This window comes from Schistosoma haematobium, chromosome 3 (genome assembly GCF_000699445.3).
Source record: "Schistosoma haematobium chromosome 3, whole genome shotgun sequence".
Taxonomy (NCBI): domain Eukaryota; kingdom Metazoa; phylum Platyhelminthes; class Trematoda; order Strigeidida; family Schistosomatidae; genus Schistosoma; species Schistosoma haematobium.
The window spans coordinates 1,564,044-1,577,853 of NC_067198.1; the positions used below are offsets into that span (position 1 = coordinate 1,564,044).

The window sequence follows — 13,810 nt, forward strand, 5'->3', positions numbered from 1 at the left end:
TTTTCGTCCTCTCATTTTCGTAAACAACACCCTTGCCACGAAAAGGCAGTGAGTAGGACTTCCCTGACAGAGGCTGTATACGCGTGGCCGTGTGAGAGCATTTCGAGAGGGGAGAAGGGCTCACCCCACTCTCGGCCATACCAGGCCATTTGGGGGCCGACCATGTACTAAATGGAATGAAACGAGCATCTTGAATTCGATATCCCATTTATTTTACATAACAACTAAATGCAATTGCTTATTAAACACAACAAAATTGCAAGTTTATCTCAGTCTATAGACGGAATGAAATGAATAAATGAATGAATTTACAAAAGTCACTTACTATAATTTGGTAATGATTGTTCTAATGAATAAATAATGCATTCAAATAGTCGTTGAATAATCCAAAATGCAGGTTTTATAAGAACATACTGACTACTGATTTCCATAAATGATACCATAGCTCTATAATATCCCTATATATAATAACCAAATAGAACTTATTAACAAGGATGTTAACGATGTGTATTAGATTAATAACAAGTTTAAGTTCATCATAGAACCTTTTGAACACAAGTCACTTGATTTGTATGTTCTGTGTGATACTGTCCGGGTGCCCAGAACGAAGTAGATGGTTTTCTTAAAAGCGCATTCCCAGAGTCTTCGATCTAAAGGTCTAATCCACAAGGCAGTGAAGTAATGTCAGGAGATGAAGTCCCATGGTAGTCGGTGACCAACAATACGTTCATACATCATCCAACTCCTCAGGTTACTGGAGCCCATGTGCACCATTGGTTTGTAATGACGATTTTCCAACTTCCCAAGGAGGACTCTTCGTGTCCACCAACCCGGTTAAAGAGCCGGACATTCGGTTCTCATCCTCTTAATTTCGTAAACAACAATAGTGCCGCGAGAAGTCAGTGAGTAAGATTTCCCTGGCAGTGGCTGTATATGCGTGGCCACTTGAGAGCATTTAGAGAGGGGGAGCTAACTCTCCCTACTGTCGGCCGTACCAGGGCATATGGGGGCAAACGTGCTTCATAGAATAAACAAAATGTACCCTAATATCAACAAACATGGAGAGACTATAATTTATGGACGAATAAATCAGCTTTACGATAACAGTTCCTGGCATTCGGCGCGAAATTCATTCATCTATTTGACTAAATAGCGTCTCGATGTTGGTTTAGAACCCTCATTTAGCCGTAGTATATAGGTGAATATTCTCAAGGTCTTTATAGAATCACTCAATGGTCGTCCATAAATTATAGTCTCACCATAAACAGTCTTTAATATCCTGAGTAATATAATATACCCTTTTCTCGAACATATACGAACCAATAGTATTATGGAGGAATATTAGCTAATTCATAATACAACAGAATGTATCTACTGATGTATCAAGCGAGTTACTATTCTCGTTAACTGGTAATTCTAAACTGACTAACCCAATTAAATAGTTGTTCACTGCTCAATCTAACTGAAACATTACTTCTTAGTATGATTAACTTCACAGTTATATAAAATACCCTTGTGGGCCAGGATAGTTTTCCATTGATTTTCAGGAGAATCAGACACCATCCAGACTTTCACGTGACAACCCAAATAGTACAGCTCAATCCCGTTCAACATGAAAGTCAGACACTACCCAGGCTTAAACTTTATAACCCGAGCAGTACAGGTCAATCGCGCTTCACAGGAGAACCAGACACCATATAGGTCTTAACACTACAATCTGATTAGTACAGCTCAATCCTGTGGTGTAACCACACAGGTAACAAGCACCCTGGTGGTAATGATGATGATTAACTTAATGAGTAGTAAATTAGAAAAATGGAAAATTTGGCAAACAAGTTTAATTTTTTTCAAAGAAAAAAATGATTTCCTGGCCCTATGAAAATGTGATTATTATAACTCCGCCTAGAGTCCCTATGGGGCTACTACCGGTCGCAAGACTGGATAAAGGAGGAGGGTTGAGCATGGGGTTAGCGACCCCATCCCATAGAAAACTAACTCGGTAAAAAAACGCTTACCAGAAAAAAATCATTCAAACCACTTAAACTCTGCCCTGGGAGTCAGAAGTTCTTCATTTAGAGGATTTATGACCCCTCATGATGAAAGTCGAGTTCCTTCGGAAGTCACGAAGCCGATGCTCCTTCTGACAACCAGAGCAACCATTTATTTAGGTACCTGGAATGCTCGTACAATGTGGGACACCGGGAGTGTCTTCCAAATTGCTGCATAGAAAGAAAAAAACGTTTTGAATACTTACCACCCATGGATCATCATTTGTAATGGTTGTACTCAAATGCCAACGTTCTAACTGACTAGACATCCATAGAATTTCATGTAAACATTTAATAATTAATTGAGTTAAATTATCTAAAATGTTATCATTTTTTAATGATAATTTATATGAATTACTTATACTACTATGTATATTGTTATAAGTAGTATAATGTTGAGAAGTGTTAGAAGATGAAACTGGAGATTGAATAGGTAAAGTTTTTTTTAGATTATAATTATTGGATATTGAAACTGAACGTTGATTTGTTCTAATATGATCTGAAATAGTAATAGGTTCTTGTTTCATACTTGAAATGGGGAATGAATTCAATAGGTTGATATCTTTCATATCATCCATTGTATCAGGGATATGTGTATTGGTTGGACTATTGAAGACAGATTCTACTTCATTATTTGATAAAGATGATGTTATTGATGTTTTATTCTGTGGAATAGATAGAGTTGGTGAGTATAAGTCATCAGTTTGTGAATTAATTGAACTACCATGACCAGAATCATTCGTTGACTTAAAAAAAAGAAAAACATGATGATAGGAGTGTAAATGTGAATCAATGCTCCTTGGTAACTTTGTAGCTGTGTGTATGTGTGTGTCAAAAGATGACCTGCAAGCACATCATTTTATCGTAGTTTAGTGGTTTAAAGATCTAGTATTCGATTTACAACTCCGCCTGGAGTCCCTCCGGGGGCTACTGCCGGTCCCAAGCCCGGATAAAGGAGGAGGGTTGGGCATGGGGTTAGCGTCTCCATCCCGTAGAAAACTAACTCGCTAAAAAAACGCTAACCAGAAAAAATTATTCAAATCTTTTAAACTCTGCCCCGGGAGTCAGAAGGTCTTCATTTAGAAGAATTATGACGCCTCATGATGAAAGACGAATTCCTTCGGAAGTTACGAGGCCGATGCCCCTTCTGGCAACCAGAGCGACCATTTATTTAGGTACATAGAATGTTCGTACAAGGTGGGACACCGGAAGAGCCTTCCAAATTGCTGCAGAAATGAGAAGATACAACCTAGAGGTGCTTGGGATCAGTGAAACACATTGGACACAAGTTGGACAACAACGACTAACTTCAGGAGAGCTTCTGTTATACTCCGGCCATGAAGAAGAAAATGCACCACATACACAAGGAGTTGCATTGATGCTGTCCAAACAAGCACAAAATGCGCTTATAGGATGGGAATCTCATGGACCAAGGATCATCAAAGTCTCGTTCAAAACAAAGAAAGAGGGTATTTCAATTAACATCATCCAATGCTATGCGCCTACCAACGACTACAATGAAGACGCTAAAGATAAATTCTACAATAGGCTGCAGTTAATCGTCGAGAAGTGCCCAACAAAGGACCTGACCACTCTGATGGGAGATTTCAACGCCAAGGTTGGAACGGACAACACTGGATATGAAGACATCATGGGACGACACGGACTGGGAGAAAGAAACGAAAATGGTGAGAGATTTGCAAATCTATGTGCCTTCAATAAGCTGGTCATAGGCGGCACCATATTCCCACATAAACGCATACACAAAATCACATGGACTTCACCGGATCACTCTACACAAAACCAAATCGACCATATTTGCATCAACAAAACGTTCAGGAGGACTATAGAGGACGTGAGAACCAAGAGAGGAGCTGATATAGCATCAGATCATCACTTACTGGTCGCCAAGATGAAATTGAAACTCAAGAAGCACTGGACAACGGGGCGGACAATATCACAAAAGTTCAATACGGCCTTTCTTCAGGATACTAACAAACTCAACAAATTCAAGATAGTCCTCAGCAACAAGTTCCAGGCCTTTCATGATCTACTCAATGGAGAAGGAACTACTGTGGAGAGCAACTGGAAGGGGATCAAAGAGGCAATCATTTCAACATGTCATCAGGTCCTGGGTCACAAGAAGCACCATCACAAGGAATGGACCACTGTTGATACACTGGATAATATTCAAGAAAGGAGGAACAAGAAGGCAGCAATCAATACCAGTCGAACAAGAGCAGAAAAAGCCAAGGCACAAGCTGAATGCACGGAAATAAACAAACAAGTGAAGAGGAGCATCAGAACCGACAAACGTAAATATGTGGAAGATTTAGCAACGACCCCGGAAAAGGCTGCAAGAGAAGGAAACATGAGAGAACTGTATGACATAACAAAGAAACTCTCTGGAAATCGCCGCAAACCAGAACGACCAGTGAAAAGCAAGAAAGGCGAGGTAATCACCAACATTGAAGAGCAACAAAACAGGTGAGCAGAACACTTCAAAGAACTCTTGAATCGACCAGCCCCACTGAACCCACCCAATATCGAAGCAGCACCCACGGACCTCCCAATCAATTCTGGCTCACCAACAATTGAAGAGATAAGCATGGCCATCAGACAAATCAAGAGTGGCAAAGCAGCAGGACCGGACAACATTCCAGCAGAGGCACTAAAAGCAGACGTAGCGGCAACTGCAAGGATACTCCACATTCTCTTCAATAAGATTTGGGATGAGGAACAAGTACCAAAAGACTGGAAAGAAGGACTTCTGATCAAAATACCGAAGAAAGGCGATCTCAGCAAGTGTGATAACTACAGGGGCATCACTCTTCTCTCAATACCGGGAAAAGTCTTCAACAGGGTATTGTTAAACAGGATGAAGGACTGCGTAGACGCCCAACTTCGTGACCAACAGGCAGGATTCCGTAAGGATAGATCGTGTACAAACCAAATTGCAACACTAAGGATCATTGTGAAACAATTAATTGAATGGAATCCACCACTCTACATCAACTTCATTGACTACGATAAAGCATTTGATAGCGTGAATAGGACAACAGTATGGAAGCTTCTTAGATAATACGGCGTGCCTCAGAAGATTGTCAATATCATACAGAATTCCTATGATGGATTGAACTGCCAAATCCTGCATGGAGGACAGGTCACAGACTCGTTCGAAGTAAAGACCGGTGTCAGGCAAGGTTGCTTACTCTCACCTTTTCTCTTTCACCTGGTGATCGACTGGATCATGAAGACGTCAACGCCTGAAGGGAAGCGCGGGATACAATGGACATCTAAGATGCAGTTGGATGATCTAGACTTCGCAGACGATCTGGCCCTTCTATCCCAAACGCAACAACAGATGCAGGAGAAGACGAACAGTGTGGCAGCAGCCTCAGCAGCAATAGGTCTCAATATACACAAACGGAAAAGCAAGATTCTCCGATACAACACAGCATGAACCAATACAATCAAAATTGACGGAGAAGATTTGGAAGATGTAAAAAACTTTACGTATTTGGGCAGCATCATTGATGAACAGGGTGGATCTGATGCAGATGTGAAGGCGCGGATCGGTAAAGCAAGAGCAGCATATTTACAACTGGGGAACATCTGGAACTCAAAACAACTGTCAACCAACACCAAGGTCAGGATTTTAATACAAATGTCAAGACAGTTCTACTGTATGGGGCAGGGTCCTGGAGAACTACGAAAGCCATCATCCAGAAAATACAGGTGTTTATTAACAACTGTCTACGCAAAATACTTCAGATCCATTGGCCGGACACTATTAGCAACAACGTACTGTGGGAGAGAACAAACCAGATCCCAGTGGAGGAAGAAATCAGGAAGAAGCGCTGGAAGTGGATAGGACACACATTGAGGAAAGCACCCAACTGCGTCACAAGACAAGCCCTCACATGGAATCCTGAAGGTCAAAGGAAAAGAGGAAGACCAAAGAACACATTACGCCGGAAAATGGAGATAGACATGAGAAGAATGAACAAGAATTGGATGGAACTAGAAAAGAAGGCCCAGGACAGAGTGGGTTGGAGAATGCTGGTCGGTGGCCTATGCTCCATTGGGAGTAACAGGCGAAAGTAAGTAAGTAAGTATTCGATTTACAATGGTGGAGATATGAATGAGCACCTCTGAAGAGTCCCGTACTAGGACGAAACAGATGTCCATAGCTTCTATGCTCTCAAAGGTTATCTCACTTAGACCGGTTTGTGATCTTATTAAAATTTAAAAGTTCCCACAACCCTCTTTTATATGTTGTTTTCAAAGTAATGCAACTTATTATCATTATGATTATTCGTTGCGCAATATCGTGGATTAGTTGAACTTAGGAAATAACACCGTTGAATGCCATCTCAGTGGTCTAGAGATGGAGTGTTCACGAGCAAGACTGAAGGTTTTGAATTCAAGTTCTTCTGGTGTGATATTGTTGACGCGCACTGCTGAGGAGTTTCATACTGGGGTGAAACGGTAGTCCAGTGTTTTTAGGTTTTCAATGGTGGTCTAACATTGATCGATTCATGATCTCAATCAAAACTTATCAATCTTCACAACCCTATATTGACAATTATTATTATTATTAATGTCTTTATTCAATATTATATTTTTGGTACAATATAGAATTCTCAGCACATAATATTTCAACGACAGCAGCCTATAACACCCTAATGTGGGAAAAAACAAACCAACTTCCAGATGAAAAAGAAATTAGGAAAAGACTATGAAAATGGATCGGACACACATTATGGAAATCATCGAAATGCATCACGAGGCAAGCCATAACTTGGAATCCTGAAGGGGTTCGGAAAAATGGAAGACCAAAGAACATATTACGTCGGGAAATAGAAGCAGATATGAAAAAGATGAATAACAACTCGAAAGAGCTGAAAAGGATTGCTTAGGATAGGGTTAGATGGAGAGTGCTGGTAGGTAGCCTATGCTAAGTAATATTTCAATAAGTTTCCTTTTCTTGTTTCTTGATCGATCCTGACGACAGATATTGAATGATCCCTGATAAGATGTAAGCAATTTAAGAATCGACATCTGAATAATTTTTATCTTTTCCAATACATATTGTCTCTCAGCAACTACGATGTCTTTGATGATGGTTTTAATCTTTGATGGTTGTACAGAACAAGGTTGTAAACGTTTCTCATAAACGCGCATGAGTATGTCATCCAATTAATAGACATAATAATATGTTTAAACAAACAAAAAGGATAGATAACTTGTTGAAATATATAAATGACAGGAACAGATAGACCAGATATTCAAGCAGACCGCCAAAGATTGAAATAATGACTGATTTCAACTTTCAATTTGTCATTCAACTAACTACTAATTTCGATAGATATAAGTAGTATGTATCATCAATCAAACTGGAAATGCCTTCTAGATCAAGAGCAAAGAATGATTATTGTGGAAGTCCAGGAACAATGAAGTCTGAGACGATTGGTTGACATTTTGTAAATGAAGTATTTATTGAATGGTTCTCAGATTTTATTGAGAGATTCTATACTATGGTGTTTAAATACATTCGATTGTTCACACTGTGTTCTCCACAACCGTTGATTAACCTGTCACTACTTGTACACATGTTACTGCTTTCATAACATGATCTCTACAGTTTGATGGTGATCGATGGACACATTAAATCTTGTATCCAGATTTCTGTCAGCTTCTAGAAAGATATCCACTTTCATGCTTAACAACAATTTCCAACATGAATAAACAAAGGTATAGTCATAGAGCCAGAATGAGTCAATCATCTTTAATACGATGATTCTGTAATGTTGTATTCATGTATCCAATTGTCCCCATTTGTGTTCTCGTTTACTACAACAGAACTGTTGATAATTGTATTTCTTGTGAAAAGTAATTAAAAACAATTAGAGAACTTACTCCTAGACGTTTTGAATGAACGTCACTTAAATGTTTTTGTGGTAAGCGAATCCCACTTAATCCAAATCGAGATATTGATATTCGGTCAAGTTGATGAGTATTCCTTTGTAATAAATACAAAAATGATATATAAATATAATATGTACACAGATTGAAATCATGAGTCATTTGAAGCTAAACCACCGTGGAAAACCTGGAAGCACTGGACAGCCGTTTCGTCCTGACATGGGACTCCTCAGCATTGCGCATCCACGATCCCACCCCCCGAGAAATCCGAACCCAGGACCTACCAGTCTCGCACCAGGCGCTTAACCAACTACACCACTGAGCTGGCATCCAATGGTGTTAAGGTCTAACTTCAACCAATCCACGAAAATGCGCCACCGTTCACCATTGTCTTGAGTGAGCTGATATCTCACAACAGGCCTGGTTGAACTCCACTGGTAACGGCTTCTCACTAGAAATTTCAGGAGTATCTTAGGCGCCTGGCGCGAGACCGATAGGCCCTGGATTCGAATCTCGCGAGGTGCGGGATCGTGGATGCGCACTGCTGAGGAGTCCCATACTAGGACGAAACGACCGTCCATCTCTTCCAGGTATTCAGTGGTAGTCTAGCTCAGATCAATTCATGAATTCAATAATTAAAGCATAACAATCTTTATAAATTCCCCTTACTGATTGATAATACACCAATATGTTTGTGGTTTAAACATGTTAGAGCTCAAGTATATCATAGACAATATTTCAAAAATCAACTTTTTGGAAGTATTATCAGAAAGGGGTTTTGTGGAGATTATGGTAATTTAATAGTTGAATTCATAAGTCAATTAAAACTAGACCGTCTTGAAAAACTTGAAAGTACTGAACGGCTGTTTCGTTTTAGTATGGAAGTTCTCAGCAGTGTGTATCCACGGTCCCGCTTGTGGGATTCGAACCCAGTACTTTCGATTCTGTGCTCCCAAGATTTTTAAACTAGCCTACGAGTTCATTAAGTATTTGCTTACTTGAATCTTCCCACTGATGTACAGAACTGCAACTGATCAGCCTCTTATTGGTATATGTGCATACTGTGCGCATCGCCTCAATATTGCTTTAAATTCACATCAATTAGAAGATTCAGGTAAACAATACCAAGTGAATTTAAACTTCACCCGATTGCACAACCAGGTGACTATCAGGACTCAGTAACTAAGTGAATAACGCGATAGCTTTTGAACCGAACGGTACTGGGTTCGAGTCCCAAAGTGAGCACCAAATTTTAGATGCAGGTACATCCAGCTGATGAGTCCAAAATTGGACGAAGTGACGCGCGTCCTGGATTCCACTGCTAGCCACTATTCATCTTTGCTTATAGTCAAGGAATCATTGTTAGAAGCAAATATGGTAAAATTCCTTGATATTTTCCTTGATTTACGAAAAATATATAAACACCATACATCAACTACACATCTAAACAGAATGAACATAGCACTCTATATAATATAATATAATAATATAAGCTGGACGGTTTGGTTGTGGAGCTTTTGTCATTCTTCTGAACGACATCATCAGCACAAACTTCAAGTAGAAGTGATGTGTTCGAACAAAACTCCACCAAAATCATCCACCTCAGCTATAAATCTTCTCCAACATCTCATCATATAATTCTATTAAAATGCAGTGTAGGCACAAGATACTGTTTTTTTATATCGTTGACTTATAGATAACATATTGTTATATTCGGACGAAGAATAAGTGAATGATAACCGCTAGGATCTATTTATGGATTATTATTATTATATGTATTCTTGTTGTCCCCAAATGCCCTGGTGGAGAGTCAGCTCTTCTTCTTCAAATGCTCTCACGTGAACACGTGCATACAACCACTGACAGGAAAGTCCTACTCACTATCTTCTCGTTCCGGTGGTATTGTTCACGAAATTGAGGGGGAAAAAGCGAATTTCCGGGTTAGTAAATACGAAGGATCCATCTAGGGGAGTTGGAAAACCCTCATTCCAAACCAATGGTGAACATGGGCTCCAGGAGCCTGAGGAAAATAAATGGCGTATGAATCAATTGTTGTTCGCCGGTTTATCATGGGACTGCATCCTTTGACGTTACTCCACTGACTTGTGGAAAAGGCCTCTAAGTCGAAGGCTCCGGGTGTGGACTCCTAAGAAAACCACCTGCTTCGGTCTGGGCACGCGGGCAGTATCATAGCCCTCACACAAATCAATGATAACTTCTACTGTCCCCATTGTTATTGTGTGGCGCATATGTATATGATACTTCCTTGTACCAATGTTTATGTGTTCGAATAAATAAATATCACTGTTCTAGTCTGAATCAATTGGGTTAGACGAGAAGCTACTATCTCGGAGATTCGATAAGAACTCAGAGTTGACTCTAGGCTGCTCGTATTTTGTTTATACTTCATTGGCCTGCTCAATAAGTCAATGTTCAGAATTGGTGAACATAACACTTGATAATTAAACAAGTCATAAAGACATTACACATGCTATAAACACTTACTCTTTAGGACATTTAATCAATAAACGGAAAAATGAATCCAAGAATACTGGGAATTGATTTAAAATTTCAATAACATATCTTGATGATTTATTAAATATATCCATAAAGGTATTTACTGCTAAAATACGAAATTTCAATGGACTTTGATATAATAGATCCATTAAACGTAACAATCCCAAAATATCATATGAAGGACCTAAAAGTATTTAGAAATAAAACTTAGTAAATGATTAAGAATTAATTATTTTGAGTGAGTAGTGAAATCTAGGATGTGCGTCACTTCGTCCTATTTCGGACTCATCCTCAAGCTTGATGTACCTGTATCTTAGACTTGTTGATGTTCACTCTGAGACTCGAACTCAGTACCGTTTGCTTCGAACACGCTATAATGTTATCCACTTAGCTACTGAGTCCTGATAGTCACTCACTTGTGAACATCAACTCTGAGATCCATGTACATCCAACTGATGAGTTCCAAATAAGTCAATCAGTCAGTAACAACGTAGAAATTCATACGTACGTAGGTACATCAGTTCGAGTTGCCACATCACATTAGCACAGAGATATAAATCCCGTACTGATAGAGGCGGTAAGAATATAAACAGTAATCAAAAACATTAGGGTTTAAAGATGTTATTTAAAGAGTATAATCCAGTGAAATAAATTTGGAAAGAGAAAAAGAAAGGAATATGAGGAATTCAGAAGATTAGAATTTGGAAGGACACAAAAGGTTAGGGAACCTATGCTATTGCAAACAATTTTGAGCCATGTCATTCAAAGTCTCTAACCATCGGTTGCTATCATCTCGCGGATCCCAACCAGGTAGTTTACACCTACCAACATGACTCAGTCCATTTGTCAGTGACGTCAAGGACTTGTGCCATGTTTTTATATGGCCGCCCCTAACTTTCTTCCAACCTACTCCTATACCATTGAGCATCGCATGTCGAGGCAGTCGGTGGTTAGGTATACGTAACACGTGTCCCAGCCATCTCAAATGATGAAGTTTCGTATCCTAGAAATCACTGCTAGTCACTATCCATCTTTGTTTATAAAGCTTGAAAATTAAGGTGATACGCACAGGATGCACATATACCATTAAGAGACTGATCAATTGCAGTCTTAAATATCAATAGGAAGATTCAAGTAAACAATACCAAGTGAATTTGATAACTATTTTGATGAAGATTATGAATTAATCAATGTTAGAGAATCATTGAAATTCAAGAAGTACTGAACGACAGTTTTGGTCTAGTATGAGACTCCATTGCAGTCTGTACAATTCACTTAAGAATTCTGTTTGTTTGTTTTTAAAGTGTGTATATTTTTTTAAGACATGTTTTAGAGGAATATGATCTACATTAGCTCTTAATTTCATCAAATGACATTACACAGAAGTTTCACAATTTCCAGAGTACAATGGATGCTTCAATGCTGAAGCCTAGGATAAATACCACTAAGCCAGGGTACATGCAGTCCAGTACGAAGCTAGGTGCATGCTTCAATGTATATTTTTGCGTTATGAAAATGATCCTTCCACAGGTTCACCTACAGAAACCTTGTTACGACTTTTACTACCTCTAACTAATCAAATTAGGTCATCTCAGAATCAGTCGAGCGACAAGGCCACTACAACGACACTAATCCAACGACTTCAGTAGACCATTCAATTAGTAGTAGCGACGAGTGGTGTGTACAATGATAATGGATCTTCAATTTTTAGAAGATTACAGAAGAGGATTTAGAATCACTAATGAATAGCCTATAAAAGTTGAAACAGTCCTATTTAGATAAAAAGATAATGATTTATCATTAACTGGTTGAAAAGTGATATTATAAACTAACATCACATGAATAAGCATAGAAAAAGCAGAGGATATTTGAAGAATGTTATATTCAAGCTTGATTCCTATTGTATGCTTCGTTAATATGTACTTGAAGCTGAATTGGAAAATTATGCATTTGATACTATGTAAACCCAATTCCTGATTCAGTTGGGACGAATTTACATAAATTTATTACTTCGGAAGTACTTTCCTGTTGTTTTTTGGAAGGTATCCCATTCTGATAATGATAAAGAAACTTCCTATGCTCCAAACTTAACCAGCTATTTGAATGAAAAGACTGATAGTGAGAAGATAGATTTTTATCATAAAATAATTGTGGTTGGACAATCATTGGAAACTTAAGAGTACTGAACGAATGGTTTGTTCCAGTACTGTACACTCACGACTCTGCTATTGCAAATCAAACTCAGAACCTTCTATTACACACTACTGACTCGAGATCCAGTGGTGTATATGTTTAACTTCAACCAACCCATGATATTATGCGACTATTTAATACTGTCTTGGATGGGTACCTTCCCCACACTCTAAACAGCTGAGACGAATCGAGTAATAACTGTACACTAAGAAATTTAAGCCATGATTTTCCATCAACAGGATATCTCTCATTCTTAAGAAAATGAAGTCACACCTTAACCAATCACATAGACTTATCGTTTGGCGATTGTCTGACTGTTTCACTACATTATTTTCTAGTCACTGATATTCTGTATTTTTCATAATGAACGTTACTAATCCTTTTACAATGAATTGGAAATTATCTCAGATTGGCGGTTTAGCATTTTTCTTTAGCGAGTTAGTTCTCTACGGGACAGGGTCGCTAACCCCATGCCCAACGCTCCTTCTTTACCCGGTCTTGGGACCGACAGTAGCCCCCAGAGAGACTCAGATTACCCTGGCATAAAAGCTTCCATTTCTCCTGAACACATCTTGAATTACTTCTTATCCAAATACACACTAAACATATTTATCTATGAGTTCAACTTTACTTAATGCAACCGGTTCCATAACATCTTATTTGTGAACAAAACTATAAACTCATTCTCTTCATTTCAACGTCGTATTTCAAGTTTTATCACTCTAATGGTTCTTGTTTTCGTAGTTGTAAGTACTTAACATGCATAGATAACGACCTTCCTGTTGGTATGATACAAAGGACGAACAACTTTCCTTACATAATTAATATACTGCTCTTTCTTGGTTGTACCAACAAATTCAGATGAAGAAAGTCAGTGTAGCAGCAGCCTCTGCAACAGTAGGCCCCAAAACACACAAGAAAAAGTACAAGATCCTCAAATACAACACAGAGAACATTAGCCCAATCACACTTGATAGAGAAACTCTAGAAGAGATGGAAAGTTCAACATGTCCCTACAACATCATCGATGAACAAGGAGGGATGGTGGAGAAGATTTGTAGCTCAGGTGGATGATTTTGGTGGAGTTTTCTTCTCTGAGCTGGATGGTTTGGTCGTGGAGCTTT

General features: G+C 38.9%; 1 protein-coding gene across 1 annotated transcript in view; it reads right to left on the reverse strand.

The window, feature by feature from the left end:
• NBEAL1 (Neurobeachin-like protein 1) overlaps positions 1-13,810 on the reverse strand; it is a gene marked incomplete at both ends in the record, with an annotated part of 111,695 nt that overhangs the window by 39,434 nt on the left and 58,451 nt on the right. The window contains 4 exons of the mRNA XM_051218922.1: positions 326-458; positions 2,255-2,794; positions 7,971-8,073; positions 10,482-10,677. Of these exons, the coding sequence (XP_051068652.1) occupies positions 326-458; positions 2,255-2,794; positions 7,971-8,073; positions 10,482-10,677 (972 nt within the window). The remainder of the gene's footprint in view (positions 1-325; positions 459-2,254; positions 2,795-7,970; positions 8,074-10,481; positions 10,678-13,810) is intronic.